We start from the raw sequence: 27,603 nt of genomic DNA, 5'->3' as shown, positions 1-27,603 counted from the left end.
GGATCAGGACAGGAGAAAGGAATTGAACTGGGGAGCTCTGAGAGTGGGAGTAGGGATCTAACTGGAGTGAGGGCTTCGTGAAGGAGGGGACCTGAAGAATGGAGCTTTCCAGGGAGAGCATTGCAGGAAGGGTGTGCAAGAAAAGGGAACAGCCTGCATAACAGCCAGGAGACTGGACTGTGTGCACGCTGACCAGGAAGGAAGAGGCTTTGCCTCCTGAGGGCAGAGGGGCCACATGGTAAGCTGGAGGGTGGGGCAGACTAACCCCTGACCCTGTTGTCCCTCACAGCTGACACCGCCGCCCTCAGCCATGCGCGCCTACGAAGCAACAGCACCGGTGCACGACACTCCACGCCACGGCCCCTGGATGCCGGCCGGGGCCGCCGCCTTGGGAGCCCGAGAGACTCTGCCCCGGAAAAATCCAGGACCTCCCCCAGCGGAGGCCGCGTGCCCAAGTCAGCCTCGGTGTCCGCCCTGTCACTCATCATCACAGCAGGTAGCACCCAGGGCCCAGCCTTGTCTTGGCGTGCCTGCCCACATCCATTTTTAACCACAGGGTGGAGGCAGTTTTGGCCAGTGGTAGCTGGCAGGGGTCCTTCTAGGTGATGTGGGGGCTGCTATTTAGGGCTGAGCCCAGGAGAGGGGAAGCAGCAGGGGGAGGGGACTGGCATTCTTGCCAGTGGGCACTGGCATTCTTGCCAGTGGGCACTGGCAAGTGGGCACATTCTTGCCAGTGGGCACTGCATGTGCCAAGACTCGAAGGGGAGGGAGAAGGTGTTTGGAGGCGTTGAAGCAGCAGCAAAGCAGCCAGAGTGATCAGTATGGGAACTTCCCTGGTGGTCCAGTGATGAAGACTCTGTGCTGCCACTAGAGGGGGCATGGTTCGATCCCTGGTCAGGGAACTAAGATCCTACAGGCCGCGTGGTGTGGTCAAAAAACAAAAACATTAAACAGTGATCAGTGTGGAGGGGGAGGGGAATGTGCCTTGTGAGGGGCCCCCCAAGGCAGTGACCCCCTCCCTGAACCTTGTCCCTGCAGATGATGGCAGCGGTGGTCCCCTCATGAGCCCCCTGTCCCCACGCTCACTGTCCTCTAACCCATCGTCCCGCGACTCCTCTCCAAGCCGAGACCCTTCCCCCGTGTGTGGCAGCCTGCGGCCCCCCATCGTCATCCACAGCTCGGGCAAGAAGTACGGCTTCAACCTGCGGGCAATCCGCGTCTACATGGGCGACAGTGATGTCTACACTGTGCACCACATGGTGTGGGTAAGTTGGCCCCGGGATGGGCAGGAACAGCCGGACCTGGCTGGAGTCCAGCTCTGCCCTGGTGCGGGGCTTCCCTTGCGGAGCTGCGTTTGTTAGTCTGGGAAAGCTGGGAAACCAGGCAGTGTGGAAGCATCAGCTTGCTGGGGGCCCGAGGCTGACTCAGCTGGGCTGGAGTCTCTGTCTGTGGGGGGCCCGGACCACTGACCCCCTGCTACCCCCACCCCAGAGTGTGGAGGAAGGAAGCCCCGCCCAGGAGGCGGGCCTGCGAGCTGGGGACCTGATCACCCACATCAACGGGGAGTCCGTCCTGGGACTGGTGCACATGGACGTCGTGGAGCTGTTGCTGAAGGTGTAGCACCCCCCCCCGGCTCCCCCCACCACCCCCCCGGCCTACCTGCTAGGCTCTGAGCCCCCACACTTGGCCCCTCAAAGTGCCCTGATCTCCCCTCCCTGCTCCTGTAACCCCCATCCCCTCCCCTTTGTCTCAGCTGCCGATTCTGGGTGGTCCTCCCCCTCCAACCACAGCGTTCCACTTGGGCCCTGCATTCCTCCTCCCCTCTGCTTCCTTCTTCTCTTTTTCTTTCTTCTTTTTTATTTTTTTGGCCAAGTGGCATGCGGCATCTTAGTTCCCTGAACAGGGATCAAACCCGCACCCCCGCAGTGGAATTGCAAGTCCTAATCACGGGACAGCCAGGAAAGTCCCAGCTTCCTTCTTTAGCCCCCTTATATCACCCCTCATAGCCACTCCTCCAGGAAGCCCCCTGGGGGCCACACTCCTGACTTTCCCTCTGGCCCACCTTGACCCTGTGGGGGTGGTATCTGTGCCATCTTTGCCTCCTGCCTCCTCGAGGGCTGAGGCCCGGGGGAGGAAAGGTGGGCACAAGTGAGGAGGCAGGCCGCTGGTTGGATAGCTCCTGGGACCAGTGGGTGAGTTGATGGCTCATTGGATGGATGGACAGATGGCACACATCCATCTTTGGCCCAGTGAGTGGTGAGGTCATTAGTTGAGAAATGGGTGGTTAGGATCCAGGGCTTTTGATGGATGAGTAGGTGGGTGGAGGGCTCACTGGCTAGGAGGCACACTGGCGACCCCTCGCCATCCTTCCTGCAGAGTGGCAACAAGATCGCCCTTCGGACCACAGCACTGGAGAACACGTCCATCAAGGTGGGCCCCGCTCGGAAGAACGTGACCAAGGGCCGCATGGCGCGCAGGAGCAAGCGGAGCCGAAGGCGGGAGACACAGGACCGGTGAGCAGTGGGCCGGCCACTGTGGAGGGTTGATGCAGGATGTGTGGCGTGTCTGGGCAGCCCTGGCCACTGGGGGGTGGGACTTGTGAAAAATCTGGGTTTCTAACCCCTAGGCGGAAATCGCTCTTCAAGAAGATCTCAAAACAGTCGTCTGTGCTGCACACCAGCCGCAGCTTCTCCTCTGGCCTCCACCAGTCCCTATCATCCAGCGAAAGCCTCCCAGGCTCCCCCACCCACAGCCTGTCCCCCAGCCCCACCACACCCTGCCGCAGCCCGGCTCCTGATGCCCCAGCAGGTGGGTGCACCCCCCAGGACCACCCTGGGAAGAAGGGCCACACAGGGCTGCCGTGGTTGGCACAGGGATGGGGAGGGAACAGAGTTGGAAGGATGGAGTGACATGATGAATGACAGCCTCAAAGGCAGCCTGGGGTGGGCAGGGCAGGTGTGAGGGCAGGGAAGGGTGTGTCTAGCAGAAGGGAACATCATAAGCAAACGGGGTCTAGACAAGAGGGATGCGAAAGCTAGAGGGAGGCTAGGGAGAGGGGATTCGGGGATGGATCAAGCCAAAGAGCTGGGCTTAAATTGGGGGGGCGGGGCGTGGAATAGGGAGCCACAGAGAGTGAGTGAGCTAGAGAGGATATGGAAGGATAGTTCTAGAGCAGGAAAGGATGGTGACTTAGTCCAACGCTGAGGTTCCCCAGTCTGTGAGAGACAGCCAGAATGGACACCCCTAGTTCCACTGGGTTAGCATCAGTCTAGAGGGAGAGAGAGAGACAGGCTGGGGCAATCCACAGAAGAAGGAAGGCATCCTAGAGGAGAGCCACAGAGAGGCTCTCCCAAGAAGCCCTCCCTGCCCTCTGAGGACCCCACTGCTGTCTCTCCCTCTAACCTACCCTGACCTCAAGGGGCTGGGGTTATCTGTGCCATCTTTGCCCTCCTTAGACCAGACATCCTCTGAGGCTGAGGCCTAGGGGTGGAGAGTGGGTACAGGCAGAGGCAGGGCCCTTATTGGATAACTTTCTGAACCAGTGGGTGGATGGCTCATGGGATGGACAGTGGACAGGTACCTTTGGCCGAATGATTTGGTGGGACATTTAGATACGAAGTGGGTGAAAAGGTGCTAGGGCTTTGATGGATGAATAGGAGTTTACCAGATCTAAGCCAAAGGAAGAACCTGTGCAAACAAAGGGAAAACCAGGCCTGATGGGTGACCACATGCCTGGAAGTGATATGGACTTTGCAGTCAGTCCCAGGGCCCCACCTTGAGGCTGGGACATTGAGACTGGTGGCCTGACCCTCCCCTGTCACCCGCAGACACAGCGTCTCCACCAAGTATATCCCCAAGCTCCAGCAGCCCTGCATCTCCAGCTGCCACTGGCCACACCCGCCCCAGCTCCCTGCATGGCCTGGCCGCCAAGCTTGGGCCACCTCGCCCCAAAGCCGGCCGCCGCAAGTCCACCAGCAGCATCCCACCCTCCCCACTGGCCTGCCCACCTGTGCCCGCGCCCCCACCCCGCTCACCCTCACCCCTGCCAGGGCACCCGCCTGTGCCTGCCCGATCCCCAAGGCTGCGCCGAGGCCAGTCGGCTGACAAGCTGGGTACAGGTGAGCGACTGGACGGGGATCTGGGGCGCCGCAGCCGCGGGCAAGACTCTGAGCTGGTGATCATGCGACGGCTGCATCTGTCTGAGCGCCGAGACTCCTTCAAGAAGCAGGAGGCCGTGCAGGAGGTGAGCTTTGATGAGCCACTGGAAGAAGCCACTGGGCCACCCATCTTGGTGCCACAAATTGCCGTGGAGGGCGCTGAGGCTGTGTCAGGAGCCCTTGGACCCTCTGGGAAAGACTAATCTACCTGGCCTCCCCCTGGCCTGGCAGTCAATGCATTTTCTGTGGAATGTGTGTTCCATAAACTGACACCTGGATGGAGACTGAGCCACCAGCCTTTGACACCTGAAAGAAGAGAAGCCATCGCAGTTCTTGCCGGAAGGTGTAGACAGTGCCTCCTTCGTGTTCTGGAGCTGGTCAATCAGGGGGCCGTAGGGGCAGGAATGGGAGACTAGGGTGGCATTGTAAATAGCAGCAAATCGCTGCAACTAATTTATTACTTTTTATAAGCGATAGTCAGACTGAGTCGCCACCCTTAAGGCGACTGCCTGGGTCTTGCCCCAGGCACCTGGGACCCATTTGTGAACCCTGGGCTGAGAAGGAAGCACTTTGGACAAGTCAACACGTGTTCATGTTTTATGGTTTTTCTGTTCTTTTAAAGTTTTTTTTGTGTGTGTTACTTGATCCCATCCCTGACTCAAGACCCATACATTTGAAGGGATGCAGCCTAGCTTATCAGTCCAGGCCCAGTTTGGATGACTTGGGATAGTCTGTAAACAATTCCCCTCCACCACAAAACAAAGTAATTCTGATGATGGACTGGATTCTGCAGGTTACTTCCCACCATCATGGCCTCCATCTCTAGGCCAGACTTGCTAGAGTCTGCCTCCAGTCCTATAGGCTTAGGGGTTGTGGGGCTTTGATGTATAAGCAGAAGTTCACCAAATATAGACAGGAGTCATCCACTTCACAGGCAGACACTGATGCCCCAGAAGGCAGAGGCCTCAAAGGGCACTGCCAGGACAGGGGAAGAATATCCACCCTGGACAAGATTTTTGAACAAGATTTTTTTGTATTTGATGCCTACCAGGGTGAGAACTTGACCATGATGTGTCTGAAACACCCCCTGGGAAGTGCCCTCGATATGTCAGAGCCTTGCTGGGATGAAATTCGAATGAGAAAATCCAACTGGGGGGCAGTGAGGCCCAAGTTGAAATCTTGGCTTCACTGGCTCTGGGAAAATGGCTTCCCCACTCTGTGCCTCAGTTTCCTTGTGTTTACAAAACTAATACTAATGACTATTTATTAAGCACCTACTGTATGCCAAGCGCTTTTACTTGTGGCTTCTCCCTCAGTCAGCCTTGAGAAGGCTGGAGGTGGTGTTGTCCTCCCCATAACTAAGGCCTGGCAAGGGGCGGAGACATGCCCCACGCTTTCCTGGTAAGAGTCATGCAGCCAGCCCCTGTCCTGGGCATTGTCAAGAGAGCTGTGGAGAATCTGTGGTCAGATACAGCAGACTCCAACTCCAACCCTTTCCCCTGAAATGCTGTGTGACCCACCGGGCATCTCAGAGCCTCCATTTTCCACTGGGAGATGGCTAACATGATGGCTATGTCCCACATGGTAAGGGTACTTTGCAGGCTCTGCAGCCCACTCTGCGGTCCTTCTGGAGACACCCACACAGTGTTGGAGCTAGATCAAGGCTGTGCATGACTTTTGCTCCTGCCTTCCATCCTGGAGCTGACAGTGAATAAAAGCTCACATTTACAAAGAGGAGGTCCGATGTCTGGATTTCTGAGGGGCCGAGAAAAGGGTAAGGGAAGAGTGGGGTGTGGGCAGGATGAAAATAGACCCTTGGCTCAAAGTCGCCTGAAGTGGGTTTTGAAGGCTGCTGGGAGTTCACCATTGAGATCCTTCTTGATGCCTTCTCTGATCCAGGGCTCCTGCTACCCTCTCCCGATTGAGTACCTATCATGGGCTCTGTCCCTAAAAGCTTCATACAGACACCGTCCAGGCCTTGAAGCTGTGATAATAATAAACAAATAAACCATCTTTGTTACCTTTTTATACTGCTCTTCGCTTGGGCTGTGCCCTAAAATTCCCCTCACCACTTCGGAACCCAGCCTGAGCGCCTTCGTTCAGATTACTTCTGAAGTGTTCGGAAGGGTCGGAAGGCTTTGGCCACGCCCCTTGTTTCCGAGTGTCTTCGGCTATTTCCGGAAACAGTCGTACGCCTGTGGGCCGGCATGAGAGTTCTCCCCGCCGGCGAGTTAGTTCTGTTGTTTCTAGACGTTCTGGGCTACCATGGAAACTCCAGCTTTGAAGCCTGATCCCTTCTCGGCGCTCAGCTTGTTTCCTGAAAAGCTCAGCTTTCTGTGGCGAGCCCCTTCCCCCTAAATGCCACCTTCATTTCCTTGAGCTCAGGGCCACCTCACTTGCTCTCGGGAGCCGTCCCTGCCTCGGCAGTTTCCGGAAGTGGGTAGTCGCCTCTGGATCTAAGTTCTTAGGGCCTCATTTGGGGCCAAGCACACTTGGTTCTTTTCAGTAAGTTTCCGAAGTTTCGGGGCCCAGCCTGTTTCGCAGGTCCGGCTGGAGAGCGCTCGGCCGTTTCCGGAATCTCGGCTCGGGCATTTCAGTACAGCCGAACCTAGCCGAGCCCAGCCTCCGAATGACTCATCTGACCCGATTGTGCTCGACTGTTTCCGGAAATGATCGGCTGTCTCGGGGCACGTTCCCCCCCCCACGTTACCCTCCAGTCCCGCGGGAGTACGTTCGGCTCTTTCCGGAAGCACTCGGGAGTCCTCTGGCCCCGCCTCGGCCCCAGGTGGCCCGCCCGGCCCGAATGCATTCGGCCGTTTCCGCCGGGGGGCGGGCCGGACCGTTCGGAACCGCGGCGACAGCGGCAGAGGCGGGGATCCCGCGGCTGCGGCGTCGGCGGCCGCGGTGAAGCCACGGGTCTGGCTCGGTTCGGCGTGACGGTGGTCGCGGCGGCAGCGGTGGCGGCCACGACCAGGTAAGTGCGAGCTGTCCGCGTAGCAGGCCAGGTTGGGGGTGAGCTCAGATGCGGGGCGCCCAGGCAGAGTGTGGGGCCGCGGTGGAAGCTGGAACGCGAGCAGGGCTGCATCGGGAACTGGGGCCCCGCGGGAACTGGGGGCCGCAGGGAGCGGGAGGCCTCGGGCTCGACCTGGCTCTGGTGCAGTCTGCCCTGGATGATGAGGGTGGAACGGCGGACTGTAGGCAGAGATAAGGGGTTGGAGCCGCGGCCCTGAATTGAGGGAGGCCCTGCCGGGAGTGGGGCGTCGAGCAGTAAAGAGCGGGCGCCCAGGCATTGTGTGGGGCATAGTGGGGTGGTGGGGTGCAAGACAGTAGAGGGTCGACTGCACTTCCGGCCCCCGAGCTGGGCTTCGGGGTCCACGCAGGCCCGAGTGCGCGTCTGCACACGCGTGAACGCGCAGGCCCTGCGTCCCCGCCAAGCCCCCAGCCAGGCCTGGCCCCTCCACCCGCCTCTTGGATTCGGGGAGCGCTGGTTCCCAGGCGCGCACACCGGGGCGTGTGCAAACGTGTGCACGGCGGGGCGCGGAGGCAGGCAGGCAAGCGGATTCAGGCGGTTTTCTGGACGTCCCTGTCACCGGGCCTCAGTTTCCCCACCTGTAGAATGGGGGTCCAGCGGCCAGGGTGCGGATAAGTTGGGGCGTTCTGGAATGTGGTGCTTGTGCCTAGTACTTGGACACTTCTTGCGGTCCCCCGTGGTCGACGGATAAAGCCTGACCCTCTACCTGGCACCCAAGGACTGCATGGCCTGTGGCTTTCTTAAGGCCATCCTGAACTCTTGACAAGCATTTCTTGCTGTCAAGCCTTTGCCTGTACTAGTCTTTCTGACCAGTGCCTCCTGTCCTCTGTGAGGACCCGCCTTTTGGAAAACACCGCCCCCCCACCCCACCCCCAATCTCTCAGGAAGACCCAACCTTCAGGGCTGTGATTGAGAATGTGTCTGTGCTGGGCTGTGTCTCCCGAGATTGGTGACTCCTTGCGGGTGATCATTGCCCCTGCATACAGCAGCCACCCCCTTGGCAGCTGCAATGCCTTCCTTCCTTCTACCCTTTCCTAGCTCCATGTCTATTCTGGGGCTAAGGTCCTCTTGGGCTCCCACCAACCCTCTTCCGTTTTAAGTACCTACTGTGGGCCTGAAGCTGAGGCATGTCAGGGACACACACACACACACCCCCGCCCCGTTCTCTCCTCCTCCTGCAGAGATCAGAGATCCATTTGCTTGGACTCACCTTTGCTTGTGCTATGACATGTGCTTGGACTTCATTCCCTATCCCTTTTGGCCCCTGCTGCCTCTTACTGCGCTCAGCCATCCCAGCCCCTCCTCAGGGCTCCACAGCATGCTGAGCATCATCACCCATTACACCCTGCACATTACACCCTGAGCATTCAGCCTTTAACTGGCCATTTGGGATGGATGCATCCTGGGCCTTGTGAAACTGGGCAGCTCGGACTTTCTCAGTCCTGGCTTCCTGGCCCATTGAATGGTCCAACAGAGACCTCCCTGCTCTGAGCCTCAGTTCCCCCATCTCTAACAGGGGTGATGAAGAGCTTGTTTACTGAACTTGCAGTATGCCCAGGGCAGATTCTTGGGAGCTTTGCCTCCAACAACCCCAAGGGAGGGCTATTCACCCATTTTACAGCTGGGGAAACAGAGGCCTAGAGAGGTGCAGGGACTGACCCAAAGGTACCCAGTTAGTCAGGGGGTTCTAACCTGGGATTTGGGTTCGGCTGTGAGTTGAGGGTGGCAGGAGTTCAAACCGACTCATGCTGCCCCGCCCCTCTCCCCCTAGGTCAGTGTCCCGAGCCGAGCATGGTGACAGCCTGTGCCCTCGGCCCCCTCGCCTGGCGCAGCTGGAAGAGCCGCCAGCCTCGGGAGCCGATGGCCCCCCACGTGAGGGAGTGAGCGAACTGGCCCCGCCCTACGGATTGAGGGGGGACGCAGCAGCTGAGTGACCTGAGATCAGGCTGCCGACCCCCTCCCACCCGTTGACGAATGGTGGAACAAGCAACGAGTGACCCTTGTTAGGGTCGTGAAATAATGGCGGGAAGCAAAGCGTGAGCATCCCCGGTGGTCACCTGTAACTTCTTGGCGGAAATCGAAGCCTGAGTCCCCAAGCCCACCCAGCGGACCCTCCTGGCCCCCCACCCCGGGCTGATGGGGCCACTGGGGCCCCAAGCAGCCACCTGACCATCCAGACCCCACCCTGCCAGCCATGGCTGGCGCTGAAGGCTTCCAGTACCGTGCTTTGTACCCATTCCGCCGGGAGCGCCCGGAGGACCTGGAGCTGCTTCCGGGTGATGTGCTGGTGGTGAGCAGGGCCGCCCTGCAGGCGCTGGGCGTGGCCGAGGGCAATGAGCGCTGCCCGCAGAGCGTCGGCTGGATGCCTGGCCTCAATGAGCGTACCCGGCAACGCGGCGACTTCCCTGGCACCTATGTTGAGTTCCTGGGGCCTGTGGCCCTGGCTCGGCCTGGCCCTCGTCCACGTGGCCCCCGCCCACTGCCTGCCAGGCCCCGAGATGGGCCCCCTGAGCCAGGTGAGCAGCAGATTGGGCCCCTGGCAGGGATGAGGGAAAGCAGGAGTGCCCTCAGACCCTCAGTTTCTTCTTCTTTCCCATGAGGCAATGGTGCTTCTTCCGGGAGAGGAGGAATAAGGATATCTGATTGGTTGGCAGGTATCAGTTACACTGCTATGGAGGGCTGGGTGCAGTTCATGGCACTGGGCACCCAGAGGCAGACACACTGGCCTCGCCCTGCTCTCATGGGGCTTCTGGTTCAAGAAGTGAGAAGAAGGTGATTAAGTGATGACAGATGCCGAGAGAAAGAAGCCTCTCAGAGAGTAGGGGGAGAAGGCTTCCGGCAGCAGGCATAGCAAAGACAAAGGCCCTGAGGGAATGTCACAGCGGGTTCAGGGAACCAGCCCTGACAAGTGGAGCAGAGTGAGGAAGGGGCAGGGTCCTCACCTTGGATTTCATGGGATTGATTTTGAAGACAATAGGGAGTGTCCAGTAAGATTCAGAGGCTCAATTTAACTTCATCTTGTGGTTTGCAGACGGAATCCCTTGCGAAACCCCCCCTTTGTTGTAACCCTGGTTTTCTGATTTCCAGAATGATGGGAGCCAAAAAGCCCAAGGTGGGCTACTCAGTCGAGGCCACGCAGCACAGTGGCATGTGAGGATGCTCCATCCCTTTCAAAGAGACCCTCAGCCACCCCTCCCTCCAGAGAGCATGCTGGGAGTGGAGAACCAGGGCACTGAACATACATTGTGGCTGCATGCCAGGCTGTATGCTGGGCAGAGAAACTGAGGCACAAGTTGTAGGAAGGAGGCTGATGAGTGCTGAGCACCCAGCATGGTCTGCTTCGACACTCACGGTGGCCCAGCATGGCCCCGTGTACACATGGGGAGACCAAGTGCCAGGGAGTCGAACCACTTGCTCAGGGAGTCACCCAGTGAAGGCCGAAGCCTTGAGAGGCACCATGGCCCCACCCAGTGGCCCGCCTGGTCTGTGCCCAAGGGACTCTGATGTCCAAAGAGGATCAGGCCAGAGTCCCCACGGCGTGGGGTGGGATGGCGGGGTGCTGAGGCGGCATGCTGCAGGCTTGGGCTTTGCAGCATCTGGTGTCTCCAGGGCCTGTGCCTGCGTCCCGCCTCAGTCTGGAGGAGCAGGAGGCGGCCCCTTCCGGGCTCCCAGCCAGAGTCTGCCTCTCCCCCTGGTAACAGCCGCCTCCCTCCTCTGCCTGGCCTGGGTCCAGCCACCACACACATCCCCACTCCCAGGCGGCCACCCAGCTCCGCCCTCCCAATCTCCCAGGGCCATGTGACATGGGCTAGGGCCAGCCCTCTCCAGGTCTCGGTTTCCTCATCTGGAAATGGGGGGGTATTGGTCCTTTTGTTCAAGCCCTGACTCTCCGAGGACCACTAGACAACATGCTGTAGCTGCCTGCCTTCCCTCCATGCAACTCTGCACAGGGAGCTGCGTGCCGAGCCCTGATGTCACCTGGACCCCCACCAGCCTGTGCATCTAGGGGAGGTTGCTCTTTTCCTGAGCCTCGTTTCTCATCCGTAAAATAGGGGGTGATGCCTATTCTAATGGGACCTCCCTCCCTGCGTTGCAGACAGGCAAATTTCAGAGTGGAGTTTCAGAACTGTGGCCCCCTTACCAGCTGGATGTCACCCACCTCCCCTTGTTTGCTTTTTTTTTTTTTTTTGCATTTTTGCCACAGCTGGGCCTTTCTGCAGCTCAAGCAGCACCTGGCCCATCACTCAGGGAGGCCCCACAGGCCCTGGCTTGCCCCTGCTGTGTGCCAGGGCGTCCCCGCCAAGGGCCAAAGCTGCATCAAATGGTGGTTGTGCCGGCAGAGAGCGCCTGAACACAAAAGGTTGGGTGGGGCTGAAACGTGGGGCCAAGAGGGGGCTGGGACGGGGAAGGAGGGTCAGCATTTTTAAAAGGGGGGACATTTTTTTTTTAAAGCAAAATGATTTAGAAAATGGAGAAATTTTCTTGGGATGAGATGTCCTGACCCCGATGAGATTTTTTCCTTTTATTCTTTTCAACTGCTTTGTTGTTCCTGCTAAGAAAGGAGAGATGATGCCATTGACCAGTTTCTCAATTGGAGAATCTGGGGCACAGAGAGGGTAGGTCCTGTGCCCGAGGTTGCCCAGCAAGCAATGGCAGAGTCCTAAACCTGCTGCATGAGTGTCCTGTGGCTGCTGTAATGAACTACCACAAACCAGTGGTAGTTCAAATAACAGGAGCATGTTCTCTCATGGTTCTAGAGACCAGAAGTCTAAGACCAAGGTGTGTGGGCAGGGCTGTGCTCTCTCCAGAGATCTTAAGGAAGGAGCTTTCCTTGCTTCTTCCAGCTTTTAGGAGTTCCAGGCATACCTTGGTTTATTGCTACATCACCCCAATCTCTGCCTCTCTCTTCAGATGGCCTTCTCTCATAAAGACACCAGTCCTTGCGTTTAGGACCCTTAATCCAAGATGGTCTCATCTTGAAATCCTTATATTAATTATATCTGAGAGATTAGGAAGCGGACATCCCATTTGGTTGACACTGGTCAACCCACTCCACCTCATGTCTGAAGTTGTGTGAACTGATATTTTAACCCAGAACATTGTTTCCCACCAACTCAGCCCTCCCAGCTCTACCAGCTGGGCCTTCTGTCTCCCCCAGGGTGGTGGTCCAGATGCCAGGCCCTTGGGCTGAGACGCAGCAGGCAAAGATGGGGCTGAGGTCCTTCTAGGGACCCTGCCAACACTGTGTCCCCTCCTGCCAGGCCTTACACTCCCTGACCTACCCGAGCAGTTCTCCCCCCCTGATGTGGCTCCCCCTATCCTGGTGAAGCTGGTGGAGGCCATTGAACGGACAGGTGAGCCTTGGCCTGACTGCAGCCCCTGGATTCTGCTTGCTTACCTCTGGGGATGGGCAACTCATCCCGGGCTCAGGTTGCATGGAGAGGCTGAGTCTGGATGCTCTGGGTCTCCATGTTGAGCTGGGGAAGGAATAACTCCCTAGGGAACGTGGACCCCTTCATACCATGTGCCATGCCCTCTGCTACCATTTCCCTCCCCTCCCTCTGCTCTTACCTCTGGGAGGTTGAGTAGCCACCCCAGACCCCACTGCGGTGGAGGCAGCATTTGAGAGCTGGCCTTGGCACCTAGGGTAGCGCTGACCTACCCCATCCCTTCCCCCTAGGGCTGGACAGCTACAGGCCTGAGCCACCTGCTGTGCGCACAGGTGAGGGCAAGCTTCAGTGGGTGAGAGTGGGAAAGGAACCTGCCCTGGACGGATGTGTCCCCTCCCTGCGCCCAGCTTGGACCGAGGTATCCCCCTTGCTCCCGTAGACTGGTCCCTGAGTGATGTGGAGCAGTGGGATGCGGCAGCCCTGTCAGATGGTGTGAAAGGCTTCCTGCTGGCGTTGCCGGCGCCCCTCGTGACACCCGAGGCCGCGGCCGAGGCACACCGAGCCCTGCGGGGTAAATCTGGCGGGAAGCCCGGGCTGGTGAAGAAATTGGGGCAGGCGGGCGCAGGCCCTGGCTCACCCAGCCCTGGCCATCTGTCCGCAGAGGCTGCGGGGCCCGTGGGGCCGGCGCTGGAGCCCCCGACGCTGCCACTGCACCATGCGCTCACGCTGCGCTTCCTGCTCCAGCACCTGGGCCGGGTGGCCGGGCGCGCCCCAGCCCCGGGCCCCGCAGTCCGTGCCCTGGGCGCCACCTTCGGGCCGCTGCTGCTGCGCGCGCCGCCGCCGCCCTCTCCGCCGCCAGGGGGCGCGCCCGACGGGTGAGAGGCCAATGCTGGGGGGCGGGGCTGAGTTGGAGCAGAAAGGGGTGGGGCTCTAGAGGAAGGTGTGGCTGGAGACGTAGCCAGGGAGGAGTCTAGAAAGGAGAGAGGAGTGTGGATGAGGGCCCCACAGGGAAGAGGCCAGAGCTGTCGTGATGGGCGGGCTAGGAAAGCTAGCCGGGGGTGAGACTTGAGCTGCAAGAACACTCCATCAGGGCTTGGACCAGAGAGCAGGCAAGTGGATTGTGTCTGTACCTCCTTTCTACTTCCCCACCCCACGTGCTGGACTCCTGTTGTTTGCCGTATGAGCACTTACCCATCGCTTGCTGCATATACAGAAACAGTAGTAGGTCTCCCACGCCTGCCCACAGCATCTACTCTTCTTCCACTCGCGTGCTTTCACACATACCCTCTGCCAGGTGTGCAAGCACACACAAGGCCATGTGCACACCAGCACTCACCACACTCCCCTTCCCCCTAGGACTGAGCCCACCCCCGACTTTCCTGCGCTGCTGGTGGAGAAGCTGCTTCAGGAACATCTGGAGGAGCAGGAGGTTGCACCCCCAGGTGACCCCCACCCCTTTGGATTAGCTCTTATTGTTGGGGATGAGAATGATGACTCAGGCCCCTGCCAGTATCAGCAGGCTCAGTTGCCAGGGAAGCTCACCCTGGTATACAGTTGGTGCTCAATGTGTATTTGTTTTCCTGTCCCCCAGCACTGCCACCAAAACCCCCCAAGACAAAGCCAGCCCCCACAGGCCTGGCCAATGGGGGCAGCCCACCCTCCCTGCAGGATGCTGAGTGGTACTGGGGTGACATCTCCAGGTAGGACTATTGGGTAGGGCCACAAGACCCGAGGGGCAGGGTCTCCCAGTGGGCAGCCCCCATCCCTGCTGTCTCCACAGGGAGGAGGTAAACGAAAAACTGCGGGACACACCTGATGGCACCTTCCTGGTTCGAGATGCCTCCAGCAAGATCCAGGGAGAGTACACGCTGACCCTCAGGTGGGGGCCTGTCCCTTCAGGGAGACCAGGGGTGAGGGGTGGGAAGGAGGACACTCAGGTCAAAGGACTGGGGGTCGCACAGGCAGTGGGACACGTATTGGATCTGCTGCTGGGCACTGACACCCTCTCTCACCCACCCCTAGGAAAGGCGGAAACAATAAGCTGATCAAGGTCTTCCACCGAGACGGGCACTATGGCTTCTCAGAGCCACTCACCTTCTGCTCTGTTGTGGACCTCATCACCCACTACCGCCATGAGTCACTGGCCCAATACAACGCCAAGCTAGACACACGGCTCCTCTACCCAGTGTCCAAGTACCAACAGGTCAGGGGCTGGGGGTGGAGGTGGGTGCTGGGGGTGGGGGTTGGTGGTGCCCGGCTGGCACTGGGCCTCAGTTTCCCAGGTGGCTTGCCTGATGGCACCGGGTATTCCCAGGACCAGATCGTCAAGGAGGACAGCGTGGAGGCGGTGGGTGCCCAGCTCAAGGTCTACCACCAGCAGTACCAGGACAAGAGCCGCGAGTACGACCAACTCTATGAGGAGTACACGCGCACCTCCCAGGTACCACGGGCAAGCACACCCCGAGGAGGCCTAGGCACGGAGGGCAGTGCTAAGGTCACAGTGCCAGATGTCCACTTCTAGGTCACAGAGCAGGCTCTTAGCACCAGGGACTGCCCTGAAAACATAGACATCAACACGGTGGTGGTCTAGTCGCTAAGTCGTGTCCGACTCTTGCGATCCCATGGACTGTAGCCAGGCTCCTCTGTCCCTGGGATTCTCCAGGCAAGAATACTGGAGTGGGTTGCCACTTCCTTCTCCAGAGGATCTTCCAGACCCAGGAATTGAATCTGTGACTCCTGCATTGCAGGCAGATTCTTTACCAACTGAGCTATGAGGGAAGCCCAGAAATTAATATATGTGATTCTAAAAAAAACAAAAAAACAAAAACACAGGTGAGGAGGTACCAAGCAGCCTCACAAGCAGCTAAGCCATGGGAGATGTCTTGGTTGAGCCTCTGGGTCTCAGTCTCCCCATCTGGAAACTGGAACCATGAGTTTCAGTTCCTTTCCTTCCCCATCCCCTTCAACCTGAATGTTGTCAAAATGATGATAACCACTTCACCAAGAGTTGCCTAAGACAAAGGATCAGGAGGTCATGGGAAAGAGCAGTATCTTTTAAAACAGGCAAGTGGGGAAAGGTTTTATGATTCCAGGACTATGTTAATAAACTTCTTTTGTAAGTTGAGATGCAACTTATTCAGATGAACATCCCATCTCCACTAGGGAGTTTCTCTGTCTCCCCTGTAGTCTCTGAGCAATCTCTTTCTTGTCTCCTTTCTAGAGACGGGTCACCTGAGGTTCTGAGTGGACAGGACAATTGTCTGGGATCAGTTAGGAGCATCATGACTTTGGAAATGGCTTAGGCCTTCTGAGCCTCAGTTTCCCCATTAACAATTCTGACTTTGTATAGGCTGTTGGGAGGTTTGATGAGAGGATGCATGAAAGGGGCTTGGTGCAGCTCCCTGCGAAGGAACCCCATGAATTATAGCAACTAGATTTATCATTAATTCTCAGCAGTGCTCACACACCTAGTTGTTTTGTAAGATGCCCAAAGGAGAATCTAAAAGAAGAGTGGGTTGGGGTATGTGGGCTTTGAAGGCTGAATAGGAGTTCGTTTGGTGCATCTGGAGCTGGAGGAACAATGCACCTGGTGGAGGGAACAGCTTGAGCAATGTCTCCATATCAGAGTTGGGATCTGCCTTTACCTCTCATGAGGGACTTGCCGGGAGTCCCAGGAGGTGCTTAGACTTACCCCCTCTTCCAGGAACTGCAGATGAAGCGCACAGCCATCGAAGCCTTCAATGAGACCATCAAGATCTTTGAAGAGCAGGGCCAGACACAGGAGAAATGCAGCAAGGAATATCTGGAGCGCTTCCGACGTGAGGGCAATGAGAAAGAAATGCAGAGGTGAGTCTAGTTTCTCTTCTCTGCCCTACCGCACCCTGATCCAACACAGCACAAGTAGGAAAAGAAAGGAAACAGAGTGGGCAGCCTGGGTTCCAGGGGGGAGAGAGGGTCAGTTGAAATGGACTTTGAAGGATGAGTAGGAGTTTGCCAGAAAGAGAACTCAGGGAAGCAGCCTGTCCAGAGGCTTAGAGACTGGGAGCCAGTCTGAGGCCTCTGATCCACTCCTCCCACAGGATCCTGCTAAACTCAGAGCGGCTCAAGTCTCGCATTGCCGAGATCCATGAGAGCCGCACAAAGCTGGAGCAGGAGCTGCGGGCACAGGCCTCTGACAACCGAGAGATCGACAAGCGCATGAACAGCCTCAAACCAGACCTCATGCAGTTGCGCAAGATCCGAGACCAGTACCTTGTGTGAGTGCCTGGCTCTGCGCTGCCTGTGGGGGCCCCCCCGTAAATGCAGGGGCACCTGGAGTGGTGACCTTTGCATGTATCTCACTCACTTTCTCTACCAAGTAGTCCCATCTACCTCCCTACCCCCTCATCTGTCCACCAGCCCCCTTCCCTCTAGATCAGGCCCCTCCTGGCCCGCTCAGAAGGGCTCTTGGACTTCCCTGGTGATCCAGTGGTTAAGACTCTGTGCTTCCATGGCAGGGGGCACGGGTTTGATCCCTGGCCGAGAAACTAAGCATGGTGCTGCCAAAAAAAAAGGGCTTCCTGTACAGCAGCTTCATTCAGCCTCAGCTGTGGAATGGAAGCACTGCTCCTACACGGCTAAGTCACTGGGAGCCCCCAACAGGATCCACTCCATGAATGCCAGCTCCGTGACCCGGCATGCAGTGCCCAACCTGAGCCCAAGATCCCGTTTCTGCCTGCTGACCTACTGAAGCTTCCCCCTCCCACCTGGGCCTTTGATACTTATGTGCACCTAGTGTGTGCTGAGCACCGTGCATACATTAGCTCACTTGGTCCTCTGAAATATGGGGGGTGGTTCCCTGGCAGAACCTGGGGAGTCCACCTGAGTTGAGGCTGTCCTTGTCCTGGCCGAGGCTGACCCCTTGTGGCAACCGGGGGTACTGCACCCAGAACCTACTCTGGTCAGCCCTTGCCTCCAGGCTGGCCAGGACCACGGAGGGCTTGCCTTTCCTATGCTTCAGCCTCTGTTCCCCTCCCAGCCAAGCAGCAGGAGCCCACCTTTCCTCTTCCCTCCAGGTGGCTCACTCAGAAAGGTGCCCGGCAGAAGAAAATCAACGAATGGTTGGGGATCAAGAACGAGACTGAGGAGTGAGTGACCACTTCGGGCAGGGGGTGGAGGGATGAAGGGGTGTTCTTAGAGGAGGGGCCGTTTTGTGTGGCTTTTGCAGGGTGAATAAGAGTTCACCAGGGAAGGAGCGTTGTCCAGGTGACAGGGGGACCTTGGAGGCTGGTGAGTAAGTGACCAGGCCCCTCCTTGCCTCTCCCACAGCCAGTACTCGCTAATGGAGGATGAGGATGACCTCCCCCACCACGAGGAACGCACATGGTATGTAGGCAAGATCAACCGCACCCAAGCTGAGGAAATGCTGAGTGGCAAGCGGGACGGCACCTTCCTTATCCGTGAGAGCAGCCAGCGGGGCTGCTACGCCTGTTCTGTGGTGTGAGTGCCTGGCAAGGGAACTGAGAACGGCTGAATGTTGGGAGGGGGATCTACCCATTCCTTCTGAGGGCTCTCATTGAGCACCACCTGTATGTTCAGCCTTGGGAAGAAGCCCTGGGTTCTTGGGGACAGGGGAGGAAGCTGGGGCAGGATCAAAGCAGGATCAAAGCAGAGGCTGGGCCAGGTTGGCAGCCAGCACCCAGGAAATGGGGAAGTAGGGGCCCCAGGTGGGGTCACCTGAGAGGAGCTGTGGGGCATAGGTGGGAAAGCCTGCGAGGGTGGGAGCCTTCTGACCCAGGCCTTGGCCCGCCCCCGCAGGGTGGACGGCGATACCAAGCACTGCGTCATCTACCGCACGGCCACGGGCTTCGGCTTCGCGGAGCCCTACAACCTGTACGGGTCCCTGAAGGAGCTCGTGCTCCACTACCAGCACGCCTCACTGGTGCAGCACAACGATGCGCTGACCGTCACGCTGGCTCATCCCGTGCGTGCCCCCGGTCCCGGGCCCCCGCCCGCTGCGCGCTGAGTGCTGAGCAGGAGCGCTGGCCCAGAGCAGAGCCGCGCCCCCGGCCGGAGGCTGGGGTGGCCGCTGCGTCTGGAGTCTGTCTTTCTAATCTGTCTCTTCTTCCTTGGGTTTCCTGTGTCTCTCTCTTCTTTGTGAATCTCTCCAGGTGTATCTGTTTTTCTCTTTCTCTCTCTGCAGTTCTGTCTCTGTGTCTCCTCTGTGTCTGCCTATCTCTCCATCTTTCTTTCTCTGAGTCTCTCTCTGTCTCCCGCTGTCACTCTGTCTCTTTCTAGCTTCATCTGTCTGTCCTCTCTCTCTCCCTCTCCCCGTCTCTATGTATCCGTGTTGGGGGTCCCGCCTCCCCAACTCCACACCCTCTGCCCCCACAATCACTGCCCTCCAACGGCTCTGGCCACCCACAACCTTGTGCCCTGTCCCCCACAGGCCTCCAGGGGTTCCCAGAGCCCCACCTGGCTGCACCTGCCATGTTTACAGAGGCCCCTGGGCTGCGTGGCCCCTGCCTGGGTGCCCCGATTTTTAAGCCATAGACCTGGGGTCAGGGTAGGAAGGAACTTCGCTTGGCCGCTTCCAAGAACCTCAGCCGTGACATTTGGGGCCAGGCGGGACCTGCCCCATAGACCCCAACTTCCCCTTCACACCCTGAAGTGAAACCTGGCCCTGGGTTATCCCAACCGTGGGGCTGCTGCCAAGAAGTACCCCTGAAAACGAAAATAATTAAAAATAAACTCAAAGGCTGACCCCAGGCCTCCCAGGAACTGAGGCCACCAGCACCTCTGGGGCAGCCGGCACATAATGCTGCCCACAGCACCCTAGTCAACGCAGACTCAAGGCTTCTTCTCCATCATGTTGGGCTCTGATTTTATTTTTCCTTAAGTGTACGTGAAGCCCTCTTTTCTCTCCTCTTTTGGGACGAGAGCCCTGATTTTCTATGCCACCCATGGACCCCACCCCCCTTTTCCTGCCTGTCTGGCTAGGCTGGCAGGTGGGTTTTGTATGGTACGTTGATACTGATATGGATATAAAACATTGAACTCGATGAATGCTTCTGTTTTCAGTGACAGGCTTATTTAGCTCTGGGCTGCCAAATGAAGGCTGCCAACCCCTGCCTCCTCCCCCACCTCCCTCCCCATCGCAGTTTAGATTGCTCATGTCCAGAGAAACTGAGAGACCTGCCTGAGGTCACACAACAGAGAGGCTCAGACCCTAAACTCTGCTGCAGGGACCCCAGACCATAGCTCCCAGGTTTGAGTTTGAGTTCTGACACTCCGCCACCATCCCTGTCCCCAGAAAATCGCCACCCCTCTAATGTGCAGGTTCCTCATGGCCAAGCAGAAAGGACTGTCACAACCCCTCCCATGCCACCCAGAGGGGTCTCCTGTGTCCTCGATCCCCTCAGTGTCAGCCCCTCTCTGCTGTTCTTCCACTGACCCCCTCTCCACACCTGCCCAGTGCAGCCTGCCATGGCTCTAGGTACACTGAGCTGGGTCCTTGTGGTGTCACTGACCAGGACTCATATTCACCATTCCCTGCCGCCCTCCCCAGGGTCCCTGTCTCTCAACCCTCCCCTCACACCGCCCCCCCAGAGCTGGGAACCTCCTCTCCTCCCCACCCCCAGCGCACAGCACCTGTCGGGACCCAGCACGGCTGAGACAGCCCCCAGGGATGAAGGAGCCGGGCTGTCTGATCCATCTCTCCCCTGGGCTCTCAGAGGGAGAGGGACAGGAGTTACCTTGCTTGGCCTCCAAGCTCCGGTCCTCCCCAAGCACTGTCCCCACTTAAGTGACTGACCAGTCAGGAGGCACCCTCTAAACAACTCCAGGCCAGACTTTGCCCCCACTGAGGCCTTCACCCACAGCCTGAGTGGAAGCAGGGTAAAGCTCACCTTCTCAGTCCTGTGAGCCCAGCCAGGTGGAGCCTGAGCACAGAAGAGAACGCCCCACATAGCCTCTAGCTGGTCTCCACACTCAACCAACTGTGTCTCCTTGGGAACGTCACCTCCCATCTCCAATCCCATTTCCTCTTACCAGGTAGAGCCAACAGTCTCTACTGCTGCTGCCACTGGGCATCTCTGAGGATTTCATGATCAAATGGGTGAGGTTACCTTTAGGAATTCCTCCAAATAGGCTGGTGCTTAATACCCACTGGAAAAATTGTAGCAATTATATTTATTGCTATTTCTTCAGTCCAGTACAGGATGGAGTACAGACTACGTTCCCCAAAACTGTGTCTCTTAGCCTTGCAGAGGCTTCACAAAGGAAAGGGATTCTGCGAAGGGTTCAAAAGAATGAGGTGGGATCATCCAGCCATGGGGACTTCAGGGGAACCCCATCTCCCAAACCTGCTGCTATGAATGTGGCCATGTGGGCTGGGGTTTCCCCAGAACTGGAGGGGGACATGGGCTGTGGAGCTGGGGGCTGGACTGATTGCCAGGCCAGGGTGGGGAGCGTTTTCTCCCATGGGGCCCAAATCTTTGTCTTGTCTTGGCCTTGCAAAGTCTGAATGTGTTGGTTACTTCCTCAACACTCCCAGCCTCCAAGCCTTTATCTGGGTTATTCTCTCTGCCCACTCTGCCGTCCTGTGAACACCTTCCACCCTACCCCCAGCCTGGGGCAATGCTCCCTCTGTTCTGAGCCCTTCCTGATAGCTTTAGTCCCTAAACCTCACTTCTACTTGATAGAAGGAGAAGTTGGGGCTTCATCACCTGAGGTGTCCAGCACAGTCCTCGAGCAAACCTGGGTCTGCCTGATTCCCCTGGATTTGGGTCCTACAGGGCCAGTCCTACATCCCATGTATTAATACATCGTACAGGCTTCAGATAATGACTGCTCCAACCCAGGCTTCTCTTCTACCAAAGGAGCTGGCAGAGGGCAGGGGTGCACCCCTCCTCAAGCCTGGGAGAGTGGAAAGAAGGAACACCAGCTTTCTCTTCCCACCGCCCAGCCAGGGATGGGGGCGCCAAGAGAAGTGAGGTGCCCCTCCCTGCACTGGCTTCTGCTTTCTGACCCTGCTGTGGTCAAGCCTGAGTCAGCCGCACGGGACCACGCTGTCCGGGTTGGGGAGCCTGAGAGGGGGAGGGGTGAAGCTTGGGTGAGGAGGGGTATGGGCCAAGCTAGGAGAGGGGGTCTGGCTGCCCGCGCCGGAGCAAGGGATCACCTCCCTTGGGAACACAGAGTAGGGAGGTCAGAGTCGGGTCCATGGGCTAGGATGGGGGCCGGGGGGGGGGCGCGCAGGACTGCTCTGATGGCCCCCAGAGGGCTCCTTGGCCCGTAGAGACCTCCTGTCTCTCGATCTCTCTGTTTCTCTGTCTCTAAGCCCCACCTCACCTCTGCTCAAGGTGCTCAGCCTCAGCTTCACAGGACTGGGCCGGGCTGATTGCGGGAAGGGTTGGGGGAGACGGAAGGGCAGCGCGTTGTTCAGGGGACTGGGGGGCGCAGCACCTGGCGGGGGGTGGGGGGGCGCTGGGGCTGGGGTGGGGGTGGGATGGAAAGAAAGACCCAGAGAGAAAAGTAGAGATACCTAGAGGCACCAGTCCCGGGCCCCGAGGGGCGTGGGCACCGGGAGGCGGGTCCCGCCTGGGGGCCGGGCCACCGCCGAGTTAAAGGCGGCTTCTTCCCCGGGGCCACGGCTCCCCGCCGTCGCGCGTTCGCCGCCGCCGTGATGGCCTCATCGCCTCTCCTGCTCCTGCCGCTCCTGCTGCTGCTGCCGGAGGTCCCCGCCGCAACGCGGTGGTCCTCGCTGGAAACACTCCCCGAGGGGGCGGCCCCCTGCCAGGTAGCGTCGGTGACGCGGCGGGCGGGCCAGCGGGGACCCGCGCCCAGGTAGGGGGCTGGCAGCTCCTCTCCTCCCACCCCGGCCCCGACTTCGACGGGGACCACCGGGGTCCGGAGAGGATGCTACCTGGGGGGAGTGGGGTGGCGACCCCCTCCCCAACCCCACCCTTCAATCCGGCACTTTGGCTATACTTTCTTTTCCCTTTCGCTTTCCTATCTGGAGTCCGAGTCCCTCAGCTGTCCCCCACCCCATCCTCCCGCAACTCCCCCCGCCCCCCAAGGTGCACTGAGCACCAACTGTGTACATCTGGAGCGAGAATCAGAGTCTCCTCTTTTAGGCCAGGGGAAGGAAGCCCAGACTAGCTAAGCTGCCGGCCCCTGGCCACGGGCACTCATCGAGGGTGCGTTTCGTTCCGGGAAGAGCGCGCGTTTTTCTGGTCCGGAGTAAACGGATGCTCCGGAGGCTAAACCACTTGCTCACAGACCCGGCCGCCCGCCACCCCTCAGCTGGAGCCGGAAGTCAGCACCTATTAGGCGCCGCCTCTGCAGTAGCCTTGGGAGGAGTTCAATGGGCTGGTGGAGAGGAAGAGTAAATAAGGAGTCAGTGAGGTGTAGGGCCTTGCTCAACTCGGGGCCATGACTCGAGGGGATGAAGTGGCCACAAAGGAGCACGCGATGGTGATATACACCACCGGAAGGCAGGACTGACAGCAGTGACCCAGGCCGGTGAAGGGCACGGATTCTTCCACCCTGTCGCCCCCTGGTTAGGAAGTTTCACCTCTCCTGGAGGAAAGCAAGACTTGTGCCTCCATTAACTGCCTACTGTTTGCAAATCTGTGTCACATCCATCTTGCAATCTGACTGATATTTAGGAAGATTTAGGGATTCGGTGAAGCCTCAGCATCAGACTCCCACCTGGCAAGGTGGGGAAGGAGTGTGAGATGAAGCACCTACTGTCTGCAGCTTCCTTCCTTCGAAAGTTTAACTTGACTCACACCCCCTTCTTCCCGCGCAGGTCGGTGAGCTGTGCCTGCAGGCATCGCCCCAGAAGCCTGATGTTCCCCTGGTCAACGTGAGCCTCTACTATGAGGCACTGTGCCCTGGCTGCCGGGAATTCCTGATCCGAGAGCTCTTCCCAACGTGGCTGATGCTGTGGGAAATCCTCAACGTCACGTTGGTGCCCTATGGGAACGCTCAGGTGCCTGGGGACCGGGAAACGGAGGCACGAGGCACGTGGCCACGGGAAGGAGGTTTGGGGGAGGGGCAGCAAGCACTCACCTTGTTGCTTTTCAGGAAAGAAATGTCAGCGGCAAGTGGGAGTTCACATGCCAGCATGGCGAGCGGGAGTGCAGGCTTAACAAAGTGGAGGTGAGCAGCTCCCTTCTCCCCCAGTTCCCAAGGGAGGGGTATGGAGGCTGGGGCTACTGCCCTAATAAGGAAGGTGAAATTGTGACTCCGAAGGGATTGCAAACAGCTCTGTCCCTTGCCTGTGTGCCTCCATTTAACCGTGTCTTTGTTCTCCACTTGATTGGTGGACACCTTGTGGTTATTCCTGGGGTGGTCCTTAGGGTGGGTGGAGGGTGCTCTGAGCCACTCACATCCTTGCCTGTCTGCCCCCACCCCCAGGCCTGCCTGTTGGACCAGCTGGAGCAGCAAATGGCCTTCCTGACCATTGTCTGCCTAGAGGAAATGGATGACATGGAGCAAAATCTGAAGCCGGTGAGTAACACCCCTCATTCTACCTGGGTTGGGGGTCCCTGGCCTCCCTGCAGCCAGACAGACCCAGGCTCAAGTCCTGGCCCTGACTGCCACTCTCTGTGTAGTCCAAGGAATACAGCCTCCTTTCTCAAAGATTCAGTCTCTGAATGGAGAGAACCAAGATCTTCTGCAGGCCTGCCTAGTAGATCAGGGAGGGCTTCCTGGACGAGATGCCTCTGAGCTGGGCTTGGTTGAACAGGAATATACAGGGACACAGACAGTGATCCTTCTCTGGGATATGGAGATGACACACCTGGCCCACCTCCCTCCCTGGAGGATTATGAAAAAGAACTCCCAAAAGGGTGACTCATCTGCCCTGATTGTTTATTTATTCATCAAGCATCTGGGCCACCCAAGAGACCTGAAGCCTCCCTGAGACACCTCCAAGCACTGCAGAGTCATAGTGTGGCTGGGGGTGTTCAAAGGAGGAGGGAACACTCGGGAGACTCAGAGGAAGGAGGAGGAAAGGTGTTCCTGGCAGAGGGAACAGCAACTAAGGATGCTCTGGGGAAAATAAAACACTGCAGGGTTGGGGCTGCAGGTCTGGTCTTATGAGAGACAACCTGAGCAGGAGCAGCCTGAGCCCCTGCCCTGGGGGCCTCCACTCAAGCATGTATTAAGTATTTGCTGTTTAGGAGCCTTGCTGCATCCCTGGAAACCCAACTGTCTTCTGTTGTCAGTGAGGAAGCAGAAACTGAGCTTGAGGGAATGGGGGTTGCTAGAAGGAGGATCGTTGGGGAGATAACAGGGAGGAAGCTGAGGCAATGCGCCTGCTGACCAGCTCACCATCTTCCCTCAGTGCCTGCAGATCTATGCGCCAAAGGTGTCCCCGGATTCCATCATGGAGTGTGCTATGGGGAACCGTGGCATGCAGCTCTTGCACATCAATGCTCAGCTCACGGATGCTCTGCGGCCACCCCACAAATACGTGCCCTGGGTCGTCGTCAATGGGGTAAGAGCTCTTGCAGCCCCCGGGCAAGGACCAGGCTGATGGACATGTACATTGATCTGGGAGGCAGAAGGCAGGGGCCAGACTGGGGGCTACTTGCAGCCCCTTCTGGGCAGGCATGGGTCAGTTGGGGCCAGTGGAACTTTTAACCGCCTGTCTTGCTTGTTCAGGAACACATGGAAGACAAGGAACATCTCTTACGCCTTGTCTGCCGGTTGTACCAGGTAAGCCAGGCAGGGAATGGAGGGATCTCGCTGGTGGGGGTAGGGTAGGGTCTCCTTTCAGAACCCCAACTCATGGCCACCTTCTCCAGGGCCAGAAGCCAGATGTATGCCAACTCACAGCTGACCTGTCCAAGGAAGTCCACTTCAAGTGATTGACAGCCAGTGTCCTGGGAGGGACCTGGTGCAAGAAGAACGAAATCACACCTGTCCTTATTTTTTGATCCCTGACTCGGCAAAGCCACTACTTGTCATCCAGAAAACTTCTACCTATTCTATGAAGACCAGACTCAAAATTCTGCCCCAGGATCAAGAATCTTGCCTCACTGTGAATGGTGCTACATCGAAACTCACTTAATAAACACTTCTGGATTTTGTGATTCAGCAAATCTCCTTTTTCCAGATCTGCACAATGCTGGGACCCCTGGGAAGCTCCCTGTCCTGGGGGTGAATGGGCCAGAGGGGGAGGCACCAGTACTAGAGGAGCCCAGAGGAGAAGTGAAGGTTCTTCATAGGAAGGAGGGACATTGGGGCTGGGATTTTGAAGTGTGACTAGGAGTTCATTAGGCAGAAAATATATCTGTTACATCAACACACATCCCTAGCTACTCTTTTTCGCTGCCCCACACTAGGTGTTATGGGTTAAGCCAGAAGGTGGTAACTGGAGTCATGCAAGGCTACAGATGGGGCAGTGACCTTGTCTGGGGAGTTTGAAAGAATATGTTCACTGGGGAGAAGTCATGGAGTTCCAGGGAAGGGAAACAAGTGTGAAAAGACCCAGACAGCCACAAGATCTGGAGTTAGAATGCAAGGCTGAGGCATCTAAGAACAACAGGGCATGTCATAGGATAATTTTCAAAGAAGGGAAAAAAGTCATGGTTCTCATGCTGGTGTAAAATTAATACATGTTCAAGATTTTATTTATGTCATGATTTATGAGGGGCAACTGGTCAGATATTCAAAGAACAAGCAGGTTTATAGATCAAGAATGTTGAAATGATTGGGCAAAACTGACTCACAGGAGCAGAGAAATGATCAGCTTTCTGGTTTTTTGCACCCAGTTTTATGATGTTTTTATAATTTTTTTTTATAATACAATTGACCCTTGAACAACACAGGCTTGAGCTGCGTGGGTCCACTTCTACACAGATTTTGTAAAATAATTTTATTCATTTATTTTTGGCTGAGCTGGATCTTTGTTGCTGCATGCAGGCTTTCTCTAGTTGTGGTGAGCTGAGGTCTACTCTTCACTGCGGTACATGGGCCTCTCATTGCAGTGGCTTCTCCTGTTGCCATGCATAGGCTTTAAGGCGTTCGGGCTTCATTGAGGCTCACAGACTCTAGAGCACAGGCTTGTCATTGTGGCGCACGGGCTTAGTTGCTGCTCAGCATGTGGGATCTTAATAGACCAGAGATGGAATCGGTGTCCATACATTGCAAGGCGGACTCTTAACCACTGGACCACCAGGGAAACACCATGCACAGATTTTTTTCCGCCCAGTAAATATGTACTACAGTCCTACATGATCTGCAGTTGGTGTATGTGGTTAGAATGCTTACAGTTTACTTGCTTAGCAACTTTCACATGTAACAATACAGCACTCCAACTATAGTCACCATGCTGGACCTTAGATCCTCAGGACTTCTGGTAAAAGTTTGTACCTTTGACCAACATCACCCCATTCCTCACCCCATCCCCTAGCTCCTGAAAACTGACATTCTTCTGTTCCGTGAGTTTGGCTATTTTAGCTTCCACACGTAAGTGAAGTCATGCAGATTTTAATCATTCTCTGTCTGGCTAGTTTCTCTTAGCATTACACCTACCAGCTTCATCCACAGTGCCGCAGATACTAGGATTTTCTTCTGTTTTTTTATGACTAAATAATATTTGAGCTGTCCCTTTTGTTAAAAAATAATCTCAAAGAAAGACCTTCCTTGCCAGGTCTCATTGAATTTGCCCTGATTATTTCACACAGGTACAGCAAGAGTTCAGCTTGCTTTACTGAAAGTTTCCGTAAGGAATTTCAAAGTGGACTTCCAAAAGCTTCTATCCTTTGCTAACTGAAGATAAGAGCCTGAGCTTCACTTGCAGTATCTATGCCTTTTGGTGAATTTGGCTCTTCTTTGATGTCCCCGAAATATGCAAAGGATCTTGATTGGCCTGGCTGGATCTGTAAAGCTTACCCTGCAAGCTAGCTTTCTTGAGAGGGTTTTGTAGCACTTGCTCCCAAAAGTCTGGCTTAGTCTCTTGACACTCGTTGGTGACGTCCTATCTGGGGATGGTCTCTCTTCCGGAAAGTGGAGCTTCATTCCACCCCCTCAC

At 57.1% G+C, this 27,603-nt stretch overlaps 2 protein-coding genes across 48 annotated transcripts in view; both read left to right on the top strand.

The window, feature by feature from the left end:
• MAST3 (microtubule associated serine/threonine kinase 3) overlaps positions 1-5,889 on the top strand; it is a 41,389-nt gene extending 35,500 nt beyond the window's left edge. For all 46 annotated transcript variants that reach the window (XM_081496367.1, XM_081496364.1, XM_081496366.1 and 43 more), the window contains 6 exons: positions 290-496; positions 1,039-1,265; positions 1,492-1,614; positions 2,377-2,513; positions 2,627-2,808; positions 3,828-5,889. In XM_081496367.1, coding sequence (XP_081352493.1) covers positions 290-496; positions 1,039-1,265; positions 1,492-1,614; positions 2,377-2,513; positions 2,627-2,808; positions 3,828-4,360 — 1,409 coding nt within the window. In that variant the 3' untranslated portion in view covers positions 4,361-5,889. The remainder of the gene's footprint in view (positions 1-289; positions 497-1,038; positions 1,266-1,491; positions 1,615-2,376; positions 2,514-2,626; positions 2,809-3,827) is intronic.
• A 1,099-nt stretch (positions 5,890-6,988) lies between these two features.
• PIK3R2 (phosphoinositide-3-kinase regulatory subunit 2) lies at positions 6,989-25,664 on the top strand. Of its 2 annotated transcripts, XM_081496389.1 has the most exons (22): positions 6,989-7,131; positions 8,960-9,704; positions 12,450-12,542; positions 12,869-12,910; positions 13,018-13,149; positions 13,240-13,453; positions 13,935-14,020; positions 14,170-14,278; positions 14,359-14,457; positions 14,601-14,781; positions 14,893-15,018; positions 16,282-16,424; positions 16,658-16,834; positions 17,633-17,704; positions 17,886-18,056; positions 18,375-18,540; positions 23,368-23,550; positions 23,646-23,720; positions 23,979-24,071; positions 24,910-25,062; positions 25,230-25,283; positions 25,373-25,664. In XM_081496389.1, exons 2-22 carry the CDS (start codon positions 9,383-9,385, stop codon positions 25,433-25,435), a joined length of 2,754 nt encoding a protein of 917 aa, XP_081352515.1. In that variant the 5' UTR covers positions 6,989-7,131; positions 8,960-9,382; the 3' UTR covers positions 25,436-25,664. The 2 variants fall into 2 exon arrangements, with proteins under 2 accessions (XP_081352515.1, XP_081352516.1); XM_081496390.1 differs by lacking the exons at positions 6,989-7,131; positions 8,960-9,704; positions 12,450-12,542; ... (11 more) ...; positions 17,886-18,056; positions 18,375-18,540 and adding an exon at positions 22,175-22,353.
• Positions 25,665-27,603: the final 1,939 nt, after the last annotated feature.

The sequence above is a fragment of the Giraffa tippelskirchi genome, chromosome 6 (assembly GCF_054371585.1).
Source record: "Giraffa tippelskirchi isolate mGirTip1 chromosome 6, T2T-mGirTip1v1.2.pri, whole genome shotgun sequence".
Lineage (NCBI taxonomy): Eukaryota > Metazoa > Chordata > Mammalia > Artiodactyla > Giraffidae > Giraffa > Giraffa tippelskirchi.
The sequence above is the reverse complement of the archived record's forward strand: the minus strand, read 5'-3'. Positions and strand labels throughout refer to the sequence as shown.

Bases quoted from the DNA above. Each gene is read 5' to 3' on its own strand.
- PIK3R2 (XM_081496389.1), top strand. From the start codon at position 9,383: ATGGCTGGCGCTGAAGGCTTCCAGTACCGTGCTTTGTACCCATTCCGC. The intron at 12,911-13,017 runs GTGAGGGCAAGC...TTGCTCCCGTAG, and splicing joins GCCACCTGCTGTGCGCACAG to ACTGGTCCCTGAGTGATGTG. The intron at 13,454-13,934 runs GTGAGAGGCCAA...CCTTCCCCCTAG, and splicing joins CCAGGGGGCGCGCCCGACGG to GACTGAGCCCACCCCCGACT.